The sequence below is a fragment of the Microtus pennsylvanicus genome, chromosome 3, assembly GCF_037038515.1.
Source record: "Microtus pennsylvanicus isolate mMicPen1 chromosome 3, mMicPen1.hap1, whole genome shotgun sequence".
NCBI lineage: Eukaryota > Metazoa > Chordata > Mammalia > Rodentia > Cricetidae > Microtus > Microtus pennsylvanicus.
In genome coordinates, this window is record NC_134581.1 from 26,897,308 (window position 1) to 26,911,369 (window position 14,062).

Below are 14,062 nucleotides of genomic sequence, written 5' to 3' on the forward strand. Positions count from 1 at the left end.
GGAATTATCAAGATAAAATATTTGTAAAGTGAGAAAAGCGTGCACTATTTTTTTTAATATATCCTGCAGTTGTATGATCACCATCTATTTCCAGAAAAAACTTTAAGCATAAGTTTTCCTGTGTTTATTTATTTTTCTATCTTCCTTTTCATTTGCTATTCCAAAATTTATACTTCTACTCATAAAAGTTCACCATTTTCTTAGTGTTTTCAACTGTTGAGCTAAAAATAAGGTATGTTACAAGTAAAATAACATAATATGTAGTTGAGGTACTTAAAAGGAAAGTAGTTTTTTTTTTAAAGAAATTTTTTTAGGTACTTTGATATTTTGTCTGCATGTATGTCTGTGTGAGGTGAGAGTATTGGATCCACTAGAACTGGGTTTGCAGTCAGTTGTGAGCTGCCATGTGGCTGTTGGAAATTGAGGGTATTACCTTTGGACTGGTAACCGGTGTTATAATTATTGAGTTATCTCTCCAGCCCCAAGTAGTTACTTTTTAGAAAAGGAAAAAGTGGATTTGTTTTAAACTATAACATATCTCCTTTGTTGGAGCTTTTGTACAATCTTTGAATTGTCAGTCATATTCAAAACTATGAATTGAGGAAGGAAATGCTTTGCACCAACATGGCAAATACTTCATTTGAAAATTATTCTTTTCTGCTACGTTGTTCATGATAGATTATCTTTCCTTGGTAGATAGCTGCCTTAATTTTTAAAATATATGAATATATAATTGAAGCAGTATAATCAGTTTAATAATGTTTTGATAAGTGAAATTTTAATAAGATAGTTTTTGAGGTCCTTTTTATTAATAGGTGATATTATTTGTCCTTTGTTGTAATTGCAACATATAACCTCTTTCTAAATGCAAATATAACTGCTCAAAATTAGCCAGCACATTTACTTCATTCACGGTGTTACAGAACCTGGAAAATTATATTGCACTGCCATTTATATTTTGTTTTTTATCCTGAATGTACTAGTAAAATATTAATTTGAGTAAGTGCTAAACTATATTAAAGTTCAACTCAGATCTTCTTTCCTTCCTTCCTTCCTTCCTTCCTTCCTTCCTTCCTTCCTTCCTTCCTTTCTTCCTTCCTTCCTTCTTTTTTCTTCCTTCCTCTCTTTTGTTTTTCTGGTATTTTGAGACAGGGTTTCCCTTTGTAGTCTAGACTGGTCTCAAATTTACAAAGATCCCTCTGCCTCCTGAGTGCTGAGATTATGGCTGTTTTTCTAATCCCGATTCAGACCGATAAAAGGGTCTACCAATGAACAAACAAAAATAAGACATTTCTCTTTTAGGATATAGGAGGAAAGTACATTGTAGAAATAGGTTTTTAAATTCTGTACTCACAGCCAGACAGTGGTCGTCCATGCCTTTAATCCCAACACTTGGGTGGCAGAGGCAGGTGGATCTCTGTGAGTTTGAGACCAGCCTGGTCTACAAAGAGAGTTTGAGGACATCAAGGACTGTTACTCAGAGAAACCCTATTTCCAATAAATAAATTAAATAAATAAAATCTTTAATTCCAGCACCCAGAAGGCTAAAGCAGGAGGATCACCATGAATTCAAGTCTATATTGGGCTATATAACAAGTTCCAGGACAGCTAGGGCTACATAGCAACATCCTATTTCAGAGAAAGGGTGGTGGTGGATTTTTATATCAACATATTCAAGTCTAAAGTATTTTCCACAAAGTATATAATACTGCTAATGGGTCATAAGGTTGTATAAAATATGTTTTCTTATCATCTTATTAATTTTCTGTAGGAAAAGTAGCCATCAAAAAAGAAGACTTGTGTAATCACAGTGGTAAAGAAACTTGGTTTTCACTGCAGCCTGTTGACTCGAACTCAGAAGTTCAGGTAAGTTAAAACCTGCAAGAGACTGTGACATAAAGAAAATGAATGAAAACCAACTAATTATACTAGTTAGAATTTGTTATACCTTATTTTAAGTTCTAATACCACACATTGTAGCCCTTCAAGTAATAGAGAGCTTGAAGGAAGTGGCTTTTCCATGCAGATATAAAAATAGGGTATGAATGGTGAGATAGCTCACTAGGTAAAGGTGCTTGCCGCCAAGCCCAGTGACCTGAGTTCAATCCCTAGAATCCCTGTAGAGGTGAACAGAGCTCTCACCTCTGACCTCCATATATGTTCATGGCACCTGTACACATAAATACACATGTACATACATGTATTCATAGAGGACTAACCACAAAATAATAAAAATCTAACAGACATTTAAAGGTCGTCATGAGCAAAGTACAATATATACATAGTTAGAAATGCCACATTAAAAAGTGCAGTTGATGTGCATTGATAATTATGAGAAAAAATAATGTGTATATACATAGTTTAGTAGTTTCCTTTGTTTGTCTTTGAGGCAGGGTCTCTCTATGTAGCCCTGGCTGTCTGTAACACAGTATGTAGCCTAGGCTGGCCTAGAACTCATAGAGGTCCACCTGCCTCTGCCTTCCAGTGCTGAGATTAAAGGTGTGTGCCACCACACTCAGCAAGAGGACATTTCATTCATTTTTGAGACCCAGTAGCAAATTACTGCATTTTTAAAAGATGAAACATTTTAAAGGAAAAGTTGTTTTATTAATTCTAATCTTTAGGGGAATACATGGAAGGGGGATCTGCAATGCACAGCCTTTATTCCTACCCCCCCTTCCTGTTCACTTCTTTATTCCTACCTCCCCTTCCTGTTCACTTCTTTATTCCTACCTCGCCTTCCTGTTCACTTCTTTATTCCTACCCCCCTTCCTGTTCACTTCTGTATTCCTACCCCCCTTCCTGTTCACTTCTTTATTCCTACCCCCCCTTCCTGTTCACTTCTTTATTCCTACCTCCCCTTCCTGTTCACTTCTTTATTCCTACCCCCCCTTCCTGTTCACTTCTTTATTCCTACCTCCCCTTCCTGTTCACTTCTTTATTCCTACCTCCCCTTCCTGTTCACTTCTTTTTACTTGAAAGGTAGAATTATTATTAATAGTTTCTTCTTTCCTCTTCCCAAAATAAAAATCTGTATGTGAACAGAAATGTATATTGAGGTTTCTAGAAAGCTTGAGTTTCTACGATTTAGAAAATACTTCTAAGGGAATCTTTTTTTTGTAACCCTATTTATTAAATACAGTAATGATTGTAAAACCGTTTCTAAGATCATAACTGCAATCAGGAGTTCTTCTCCTATGGAGGCTATAATTTGCCACTAGTACTCAAACAGATGTTTAAGACAAGGGGGAAAAAACATACCCACAGATACTTTCCAAATAAAGTGTTTCTCCATTTCCTCATAACCTTTCATGCAATCTCTGTGATTCAATTTTCAAAAAGAATAAGTATTGTTTGTTGAAATTCCTTAAGTACAAAATATAGCCAAGTTCTTTTTATCTACTGTACCCCATTTTAATATTCATTCTTTGCATCTGACTATAAGTATTGTTCAGATCCCAATAGTATAGCTTTGTCAGTGACCCAGGTGAGAAGCAATGAGAAGAAGTAGAATGGACTGAAATTAGAAATCAGAAGACTTTTACTGGGTGTTTTTATATGGTTATTTTAATGACCTTTAGCTTCATTTCTGTAAAATGAGAATAAAACTCACCACTTTGGCTCATATGGCATGAGAAGAATACTTTAAAACTATTAGTTTTGAACTGTGTTGTAGTTCAGTTGGTAGAGTGTTTGACTGTCATGAGCAAAGCCCTGGGTGTGAGCCTCAGTATCACAGAAACTGAGCTTCAGTGGTGTAAGCCTATAGTCCCAGAACTGAGGAAGTGAAGGCAGGATTTTAAGGCCAGCCAGGCAGCGTAAATTCTTGTTTTTAAAACAAACAAACAAAAACCTGTTAATCTCTATACAAATGTAAATCTGGTGGTGTCCTACTTAGGGTTTCTGTTGCCCTGATGAAACACCTTGAGCAGAAAAGCAAATTGGGGAGGAAAGAGTTCATTTGGCTTGTATTTCCGCTTTTGTGGTAATTTGAATGAAAATGGCCCCATAGACTAATAGGGAGCGGCACTATTAGGGACCTGTGGCTTTGCTGGAGTATGTGATGGAGGAAGTGGGTTACTTAGGGTGGACTTTGAGCTCTCTGATGCTCAAGCTAGGCCCAGTATGGCATTTCCTTGCTGCTGCCTGCAGATCAAGATGTAGAACACTCGGCTCCTTCTCCAGGGTCATGTCAGCCTACATGCTGTCATGCTTCTTGCCATTATGATAATGGACTAAACCTCTGAATTATAAACCAGCCCCAATTAAATGTTTTCCTTAATCATGGTGTTTCTTCACAGCAGTAAAACCCAAACTAGGACACTGTTCATCACTAAAAGAAGTCAGGGCAGGAACTCAAACAGGACTGAAGCCTAGAGGCAGGAGCTGATGCAGAGGCCATGGAGGGATGCAGCTTACTGGCTTGCTCCTCATTACTTGCTCAGCCTGCTTTCTTATAGAACCCAGGACCACCTGCCAGGGGTAATACCACCCACATTGGGCTGGACCCTCCCCCATCGATCACTACTTAAGAAAATGTTCTACAACTGGATCTTATGGGGGCACATTTTCTCAGTTGAAGTTTCCTCCTTTCAAATAACTCTAGCTTGTATCAAGTTGACAGAAAACTAACTAGCACAGGTGCTTTCTAATGTAGCCTTACAAAATTGCCAATTTACTTTTTCTTTTTTATACATGATTTAATACATTTTCCATATACAATCCATATAAGAAGTTGGGTATGGTGTTAACCTTTTTGAAGATGGCACTTAGTTTGTACCTGAGGTTGGCTTCTACACACCTTAGTAACCTCCCTAGGCAGGCATCACTGTACCTGTATCTAATCTTTCTAATAATTTGAACAAAAGGAAAGGTAAAGGGTTTTGAGATTTTGATCTGAAATAGATTAGGAGATTTGTTGTAATAGGGGAGCGCAGACTGCTTTTTGTCCCGGCTAACTTTTACACCCGAAATAATTACACAGAAACTGTATTCATTTAAACACTGCCTGATCCATTAGTTCCAGCCTCTTATCGGCTAATTCTCACATCTTGATTAACCCATTTCTAATAATCTGTGTAGCACCATGAGGTGGTGGCTTACTGGGAAGATTCTAACCTACGTCCATCTTGGGCCGGAGTTTCATGTTGTCTGCCTGACTCTCAGCATTCTGTTCGGTCTATTCTGCCTATCTAAGCTGCTGTCCTATCAAAAGGCCAAGGCAGTTTCTTTATTTGACCAATGAAAGTAACATATAGACAGAAGGCCCTCTTACTCCAGAGACTCCTTACAATTTGTTTATTAAATGCATTCTTACTGACCAGCATAAATTTTCTGAAGGATTTAAGGGATTTGCTCTAAAAATATAGTACTCTATAGAGTATTCTTTATGTAATACTTGAAGATGACACTGGAAACTAATGCTGTAGCACAGACTTTTGACAGTATATATATAAAACTCACCTCTGAAACATGAAAATACTTGAAGTAGCATTTATGTTTTATATGTAGTATTGGCATTTTAAATTGTAGTATTATTTGGTTTCATAACCATTAGTCATTAACCTTTTCAGAACTTTTATCTTAAATGCTAATTAGCAAGATTTACCCATTATTTAAAATAGATTTTAAAAGAAGAATGCTGTAGGTGGTGGGAGGCATGGATGATACTTTTTAAGACAGTATGGTATCTTTGGGAATATGATTATTTAGTCACAGACCGATCTGAGAATACCACAATTAACCTTGTAAGTTTGAAGATATGAAAACAGCCCATAATTAATATGAGCCTAGTCTGTTAATATTTGTTTACCCTTATGTTTTATAACTTTTTTTAAAAAGTGAAAAAATAAAAATAGATGACAATATAGAAAGTGATGATAGTGAATTTAGCCAGGTTTCAATCTAATGATTACTTTTAGTAATTATGAAAGTATATACTAGGAACAACAGTGAGTAATTAATATGCATCATGTCATTTAAGTTCCTTAAGATGTAGATAGTATTAACCTCATTTTACAGATTATTTTAATAGAATTAAAAGATGCTCTGACTTCTCCAGTCACAGAAACTGATTTCATTAGAGATCTGTCTGACTCCTAATCACGGTGTTGTACTGCCTTTCTGTAACAGGGGCGCTTTGAAAAGGTGAATTGCAAGAAGTTCCCTGTACCTGTGAGCTAGCCACCAGGCATTTGCATAAAAGCTGCATGTTAATTGGCTAGGTTCTGACACAACAGTACAGACAAAATAAAAATTCAGTTAAGTTAAAAGTGATCTTTGAAGTGACTTTAAATTCTCCTAAGAGGGTTGGCTGCCACAGAGACAGTTTCTGTTTGGGGCTGTGGCGATGGAACACTATGTGTTGTGTCCCCCGTAGCAGGAGGCCCACCCTGCAGCAGTGCAGACGAAGGCGGTGGCACTGAGATCCACTGACTGATGGTTTGCTTTTCATGTTATGTTTCTTTCCCTTTGCATTTCACAGAGTGAATAGTTGGTGTTTTCTTCTTTCACTCTAACAACTTTATTCTTGTGGGGAGAAAAGATTGAGAGGTCTTATGGGGGACTTGTGTGTGATGGAGGAAAGCCTGTGCAGGTGAGCCTGTGCGTGTAGAGGCCAAAGAATAACCTCGCGTGTCATTCCTCAAACCCTCTCTTGCTTTTTGAAATAGGGTCTCTCATTGAGACCTGAAGTTCACTGATTTGCTAGACTTGCTGGTCAGTGAGTCTTAGGGATCTGCCTGTCTCTGCCTCTCTAGCATAGGGAAACAGTATCATCTCTATCTTTTTAAAAATTTATTTCTTTAAATTTTTGAGATTATTATATAATTACATTTTTTTCTTTCCTTCCTCCAAGCCCTCCCATTTATCCCTCCTTGTTCTTTTTCAAATTCATGTCTTCTTTTTTCATTAATTGTTCTTACATATACACGTGTGTACATATACATGTTTGTTTCTATGTATATGTGTGCATTCTTAAATTCATAACTACAACCTGCTCAATATGTATAATGCTGCCTGTATGTGTGTTTTCAGAGCCCACCATTTGGTGTTAGATAACCAGTTGGTGTGCTCTTTCCTGGGAGGACTGTATCTCCTGCTGTCAGCATTCCTTCTGTGGCTGTAATTCTTTGTATAGGGTTGGGGCCTCCTGGGCTACCCTCACGCCAAGCTCCATTAGCTGTCTGTTGGTGAAACTTTATGGACGTACTTTCTAGCATTACTAGTAGACACAGTTTCACGGCAAACTCCTGATTCTCTGGCTCTCACAATCTTTCCATCCCATTCTTTCACAATGACCCCAAGCCTTAGATAAAGGGATTGTATTGTAGATGTCTCTGTTGGAACTGGGCTCTGCAGCTCTGCATTTTGTTGGTTGTAGTTTTCTGTAATCGTCCTGGTCTATTGCAAAGAGAAGTTTCCTTGAGATTTCTGATGAGTACTGTACTTATCTGTGAGTGTAAGGGCAAATATTTAGAATGTGGTTAGACACTCATCTTTTTACACACCCATCCTCATGCATGTGTGGTAGATGCTTTACCAACCAAGCCACCTCCTCTGCCACATTTAAAGATTCTTAAACATAAGATTTCACCCATTCTTTTTTTATGTCTAATGAGAGTACATATTTCTTCCTTTGTTTCTTTCTGTGAATTTACTCTTTTATTAACTCTAAAAAATGCAATATTCATCTTTGAGTCTGTGCTAAACAGCTTCCTCATCTTCAAAGATCTTAGAATTTTCAGAGAGAAGTTGGCTAAATTTGTGTCACTATCCACTGAAGTCAAATTTGATATAGTTCAAGGAAACATTATGGGGCAGTACATTCTGGAGTTTGGGTTAGTCCTGTTTGTCTAAGGGCTTGAATGGATGAAATGATTAGTATCTTTATCTCAGAGAGGAAGATGTTTAATTTCTTATCATTTCCACCAATGAGTGTTTGAAACTCAAATCATTGCTGATGGTTGTTCCCCAAGGACCATTATGAAATGAGGATCTCAGTGTAAAGGGTTGTCTTTGCTTGTAAAGACACAGGAAGTGACGTGCATAAATGTAGTTTAGTTCTCAAAACAGTTTAAATATTTTAGCCTTTAATATTGCTACTTTTTGATTGCAGTTATTTTCTTTTCAGAAGTTCAGAATAGCAGTATTTAATAAGTGCATTTTCTACCCTTTTGCACAGAATTTTAATTTAGAAACCTTATATCTGTTGATGGTTTACCTGTATGTATATCTGTACCACAAGTGTGCCTGCTGCCTGTGGAAGTCAGAAGAGTGTTGGACCTCTGGGAACTGGAATTACAAATGGTTTTGTATCGCCATGTGGGTGCTGGGAATTAACCCAGGTCCTCTGCAAAAGCAGCCATTACTCTTTAACTGCTGAGCCATGTCTTCGGCTCCTTTAAATTTTTTAAAAAGAATATTTTATATGTGCGTCTATGTCTGAGTATATGTATATGTACCACATGTGTGCAAAGCCCACAGAAGTCAGAAGAGAGCATCAGATCCCCTGGAACAGAGTTGCAAGTGGTTGTGAGCTACCATGTGGATTCTGGGAGTCAAACCTGGGTCTTCTACAAGAGCTGTGAGTGCTGTCAACCACGGAGACGTTTCTTTAGCCCTTTTCTACCTTTTTAATAAAACACAGAATTCTTTTCTTGGTTCTGTTTTTTTGCCATTTCCCCCTCTTTGTTGAACTGTTCTCTTAAACCATTAAAATATGCCTTCAACTCTACAGTGAGTGCAAGGGAAAGCACAGACAGCTCTCACTACTTAGGGCTTTATGCCACTAAGTTCAGTGGGCTTTTCTAGTCCTTCCTTTTCCTGACTTTTAATCAGGTCCTGATTCTGGCTGACTGCTTCTTTCATTTTAAAGCATTTTCCTCCTTAGGTTCTAGTCCTGGTTATGATTTGGATAGTCATTGTGTGCCACTTGGTGTCCCTTTTCTGTATTTTCTTCCATACAAGTGAAGTTAGTTCAGCTGGTGCCGGTGCCTTCTGTAAATTTTGTTTGGATTCAGTGCCTGCAGCCATCCTCTGAGGTGTAAAGTTGCTGGAACTCACAGCTTTTAAGCTTGGTTCCATTTTTATTTCTTAAGTACCATGATATAGAACATACTTTACATAAATTGTTAATTCTGACTGGTGTCCCACACAACTTATACAGGTAGCGAACCCAGATGTAATATTAGTTATATCTTTTTGGTGCAGTTATTAAGTCTTGCCCAACAGGATGATCTTGACCATCTGCATTATACCATAAGTTATTGAATTTTACACACTTTTTGTTCATGGCCTTTGTTCTAAAACTATTTTAAACAACTGTTTAAGAAATCTATACTAGTTTATTAAACACATGCTCAATTAAAGCATCGTGAATATAAAAGCATAATTTGTTATTATAGGTTAATTTTGAAAACTTCATTTTATTTGTACATGGAAAGAAATAGAAATTAGCTATTCTGTTTCTTTTTTAATTTTTATTTATTTATTTGTTTTTGGAACAAGGTCTCACTATGTAGCCCTGACTGGCCTGAAACTCAGAGATCTTCTTGCTTTTGCTTCCTGAGTGCTGAAACTCAGGGCATGCACCACGTACCTTTATCTCATTATTATTGTTCAAAGAGAAAAACAAGACTCACCACAAATATAAAAGATGTTATAAAGTAAAACTTTGTGTTTTATGTGACAGGCAGCTGTGTCCAGAATTGTGTACAGAGGCAGTTTCTATAGACAGAGCTGTGTGAGCTGCCGTGATGATACACGCCTATGGTTCCAGCTACTCTGACTTCAGGACAGCTTAGCAGTATAGCAAGACTTGATCTCAAAAGCAGGCAGCAAAAATCTGTCAAAAGCCATATAAGTTTTTATTTTTTTCTCCCCTCATAAGATTTTAAAAACAGTTGAAACATACCAAGTTCTTTTGAATTTGTTTTTATATATATATATATATATATATATATATATATATTTTTTTTTTTTTTTTTTTTTTTGCTTTTTCGAGACAGGGTTTCTCTGTGGTTTTGGAGCCTGTCCTGGAACTAGCTCTTATAGACCAGGCTGGTCTTGAACTCACAGAGATCCGCCTGCCTCTGCCTCCCAAGTGCTGGGATTAAAGGCGTGCGCCACCATCGCCAGGCATTAGATTTATTTATTTTATGTGTCTATGAGTGTCTCCGTGAGTGTGTGTATGTGGACATGTGCGCATTTGGTGCTCTTGAAATCCAGAAGAGGCATCAGGTTCTGGAGTTACAGATGCTTGTGAGCTGCCATGTAGGTGGTGGGAATTGAACCGGGGTCCTCTGCAGGAGCAGCCAGTGTTCTTAGTCATGAAGCAGCTCACCAACCCTGAAACATACTGAATTGTTTTTATAAGAAAATTGTTAATGTTACCGATTAAAGACTGTTTAAACATGAGAGGATTTTTGTCTTTATGCATTGCATTTTTCCTGAGTACCTCTGTTTTTCTAAACTATTTATAAATTTTCATTTGATATCAGGATATATACATGTCTATTATGCTTTTTTCCTTCTCTGAGGTTTATTATGAGTATTTTCTACTGATAGCCTCTCCGTTTCATTCCTCTTCAGCTGCAGCAAATCTGATGTTAAATACATCTCATTTTAGTTACTTTATTACTGAGCTCTAAATTTTTCACTAAATTCTTTTCATGGTTCCCAGTTATTTACTGGATTTTTCACTTTATTTTCTGTTTAAAAAACAAACAACAACAACAAAAAACAGACTGTAGTCGGCGTGTAAAAGAATAATTATTATAAAAATATTAACAAAAAACCCAGGAGTACATATTATAAATTTGATGCTGACCTGGTCTAAACAGTGATTTAAAAAAAAAAATTAAGCTAGCGATTTTAAACTTCCACTCTTAAAATCTGCTATTCACACACATACACACACGCGTATTTTATTCTGTCATCTGTTTAATAATTTTTGATAGACTACTGAGCATTGAATTGTAAAACACATAGGAAATAATTTGGGGCTGTGGGTTTTTGAGGGGGGAGGTTAAGAAAACAATTATAGAATGGCACTGGCCACTTTATTTCTGTCTCATTAACTAAACCTGGGTTATATGGCCTTTTAAAGCTACTATCCCTGGCTATAAAGCTGGCAATATCAGGTTTTGCTGCACTCACGAGTACATTTTCTATAAGACAGTGATTTGTTTTTTCTATAATCCAAATCTATACAGTGATGAGATATGTAAGAAATTTTGTGTAAAAATAATCAGGGAACACTAATTTTTCTAAATTGTTCACATATTCCCCCCCCACCTGAGACAACGATTGGCTATGTAGTATGTTGACCTTGTACTTGCCTGCTTTCTGCCTCAGCCTCCTGGGTGCCAGGATAACAGATGACAACACTGCTCAGTGCAGTTTTGCCTTTTTTACACTGAAAAGCAGCGTTGTGTAATTTAAATTTACATTCACGTTTTACTAAAGGCAGTGCAATAATACTCAGTGTTTTGGTGGATACTGGTGTAGTAATTTGCACATATATGTTTTCAGGTTAACATTACGTACCATATTAGTTATTGGCTTTTTAGTTGTTTGGTACAGGGTTCCCTGTGTAGCCCTGGCTGTCCTAGAACTTACTCTGTAGACCAGACTTGCCTTCATCTCAGAGATCCACCTGTCTCTCTCTCAAGTGATGATATTAAAGGTATACATCACCACTACCCAGCTGTAACTGTCTTTGTTTTTGTTTTTATATAAACCAATTATTATCTTTTTATGAACATAGACAGTGAAGGCTGGCAAAATGCTTCAGTGGGTTAAACATTTGCAACACAAACCTGACAGCTTGAGTTTTATCTCCAGAATCAACTTCTGACCTCCACACAGCACCATGGTGTGCCAGTGACTACACACAATAATTAATTAATTAATTTTTAGTAAGCAATTAGGTACTGTTAATTGTTTATAAATTATAATTTCCGCTGGACAGTGGTGGCCCACGCCTTTAATCCTAGCACTCGGGAGGCAGAGGCAGGTGGATCTCTTTGAGTTCAAGGCCAGCCTGATGTACAAACACTAGTTCCAGGACAGGCATCAATGCTGCAGAGAAACCTTATCTTGAAAGAAAAACACAAAAAAATTATAATTTTCTTAATTTAAAAACTGTCCTTCAGTTTTAGTGTTCTTTCCTAATAATATGTGCCTGTCTGTCCTATCTTCAGTATTTTCTTAACCAGGTTAACATACAGTCATGTTATTAACTAATACCAAAGGAATGTTCTCTTGACCATTAGTAGGAATAATTGATATACTAGTTTGGCATGAGTCAATGATAATAATTCCTGGTAGAATTTCATTAAGTATCTTTTATTTCTAGGATTACATACTGTGGCTTTAGTTGTGAATACTTTTTCCCCTCTATTTTAATGGTTTTTATTGGCTTAGAAGTACAGTAGATTCTAGACATTTTCTGAGAGACATTTGTAGGACTACAATATGCGTGTGTTTTAAACTAGCGAAACTGCTTTAATATGCAGATGTTTGCTCCGTTGTACAGACTGCCTTTCTGGATAAGTAACACACACGTGCTGGCTTGACAGGACATGTGACTTAAAGTTCCAGTGGAGTAATACTAGAAATTACTATGTAATGTGGACCTTCAAGGCCAGTCTTGAAACACAGAGGTTGTGAATGCTGAATGCAGGCATGATGAAAGACATAGTTTGTAAGATATGTGTGATTTTATATCAGTGTGTGCCGAGATTTTTCCTGGATTGTTTCTCAGTTTAATTCCAGCTCTGCATAACTGCTGATTTTACTCATTGATGCCTTTTGTTTCTTTAGAACTTAATTTTCATGCTCTCTCATTCAGACCTTTGTTGTATTATGACTCATAACTGTTTAGTGTTTGTCACATATTATTCACCTACCCCTGAACTTCATAGCTAATGGTCCTGAGATTCATTCTTGCAAGACAAGTCCCCATAAAGCAGTAAAGCTGATTCAGGTTAGATTCTTTGAACAGTTGTCTAAAAGGGCTCTGAAGAGAAGACATACCTAGAGAGTAAATACCCTTCCTCTGATAAGATCACTCAGTTCACCAGCTGCTACATTACATCCCAAGAACTCCACTTGGCACTGTGAGAATTTGTCTTGTCAGCTGTTGGAGGTAGTGTCTTAGACGTCTGTTTGTTCGCCTTTGTTACCATAGTACCCCCTAACAGATATTAAATTGATCTTTAGTAATTGATAGAAGTAAGTTTTAAAAAATTGATTCTTACTGTCGTTAATTTACTTTTACTGCTTTAGGAATTAATTTCTTTTTAATTTTTCTAAAAACATAAGTGCCATTTTTAAGTAAAAACTGTGGTCATTGAGGTATATAAACATTAAACAGGGCATGAAGTTCACAAATTTTTGTGTGTTGTGTTTAATACAGGTATTAGACTGTTTTCTTTCAAAACTTTGATATATATACATTGTTGGCTATTAGGCATTTAACAGCTAAGTATATTCAGAGCCATGTGAGAGTAGTTAGTGAATAATTAAATATGTGTGACAAAAGTACATTGTAATATTTTGTTAGCAAAATAGACTGTTCAGTTTATGATTTTTTTTGTCATAGGGGAAAGTTCACCTTGAATTAAAACTGAATGAACTGATAACAGAGAATGGAACTGTGTGCCAGCAGCTTGTTGTACAGTAAGCATATCTTTTTTTATTTTTATTTTTTTGCCTAAATTACCTAGAAATAATTCTCTATTTTACATTCTTAGACCAACTTATTATTTTAAGTATTTCAGAAACTTTTCAAAATGAAACTCTCATCTAACATTTCTTTACCAAGCTGATAATCCAGTTTATTTTTCATCTGGTCCACTCAAGTTATGGCAAGTCATTATGTACTTAACTAATTTTTATTGATTGTGGGTTAAATGACACATCTCTATAAGCATTAAGGTATGTCAATGTCATAGGCAAGAGCCCGCGACTTCCTAGCATTGGAGACTTGGAAATTATTTCTAGAGGATATCTTTTTTAAGAACTCAAGACACTACACACACATACACACACACACACA

At 36.6% G+C, this 14,062-nt stretch overlaps 1 protein-coding gene across 1 annotated transcript in view; it reads left to right on the forward strand.

Annotated features, from left to right (window-relative positions):
* Window positions 1-14,062, forward strand: part of Rasa2 (RAS p21 protein activator 2) — a 99,571-nt gene that overhangs the window by 30,213 nt on the left and 55,296 nt on the right. The window contains exons 4-5 of the mRNA XM_075964939.1: window positions 1,772-1,866; window positions 13,607-13,683. Of these exons, the coding sequence (XP_075821054.1) occupies window positions 1,772-1,866; window positions 13,607-13,683 (172 nt within the window). The remainder of the gene's footprint in view (window positions 1-1,771; window positions 1,867-13,606; window positions 13,684-14,062) is intronic.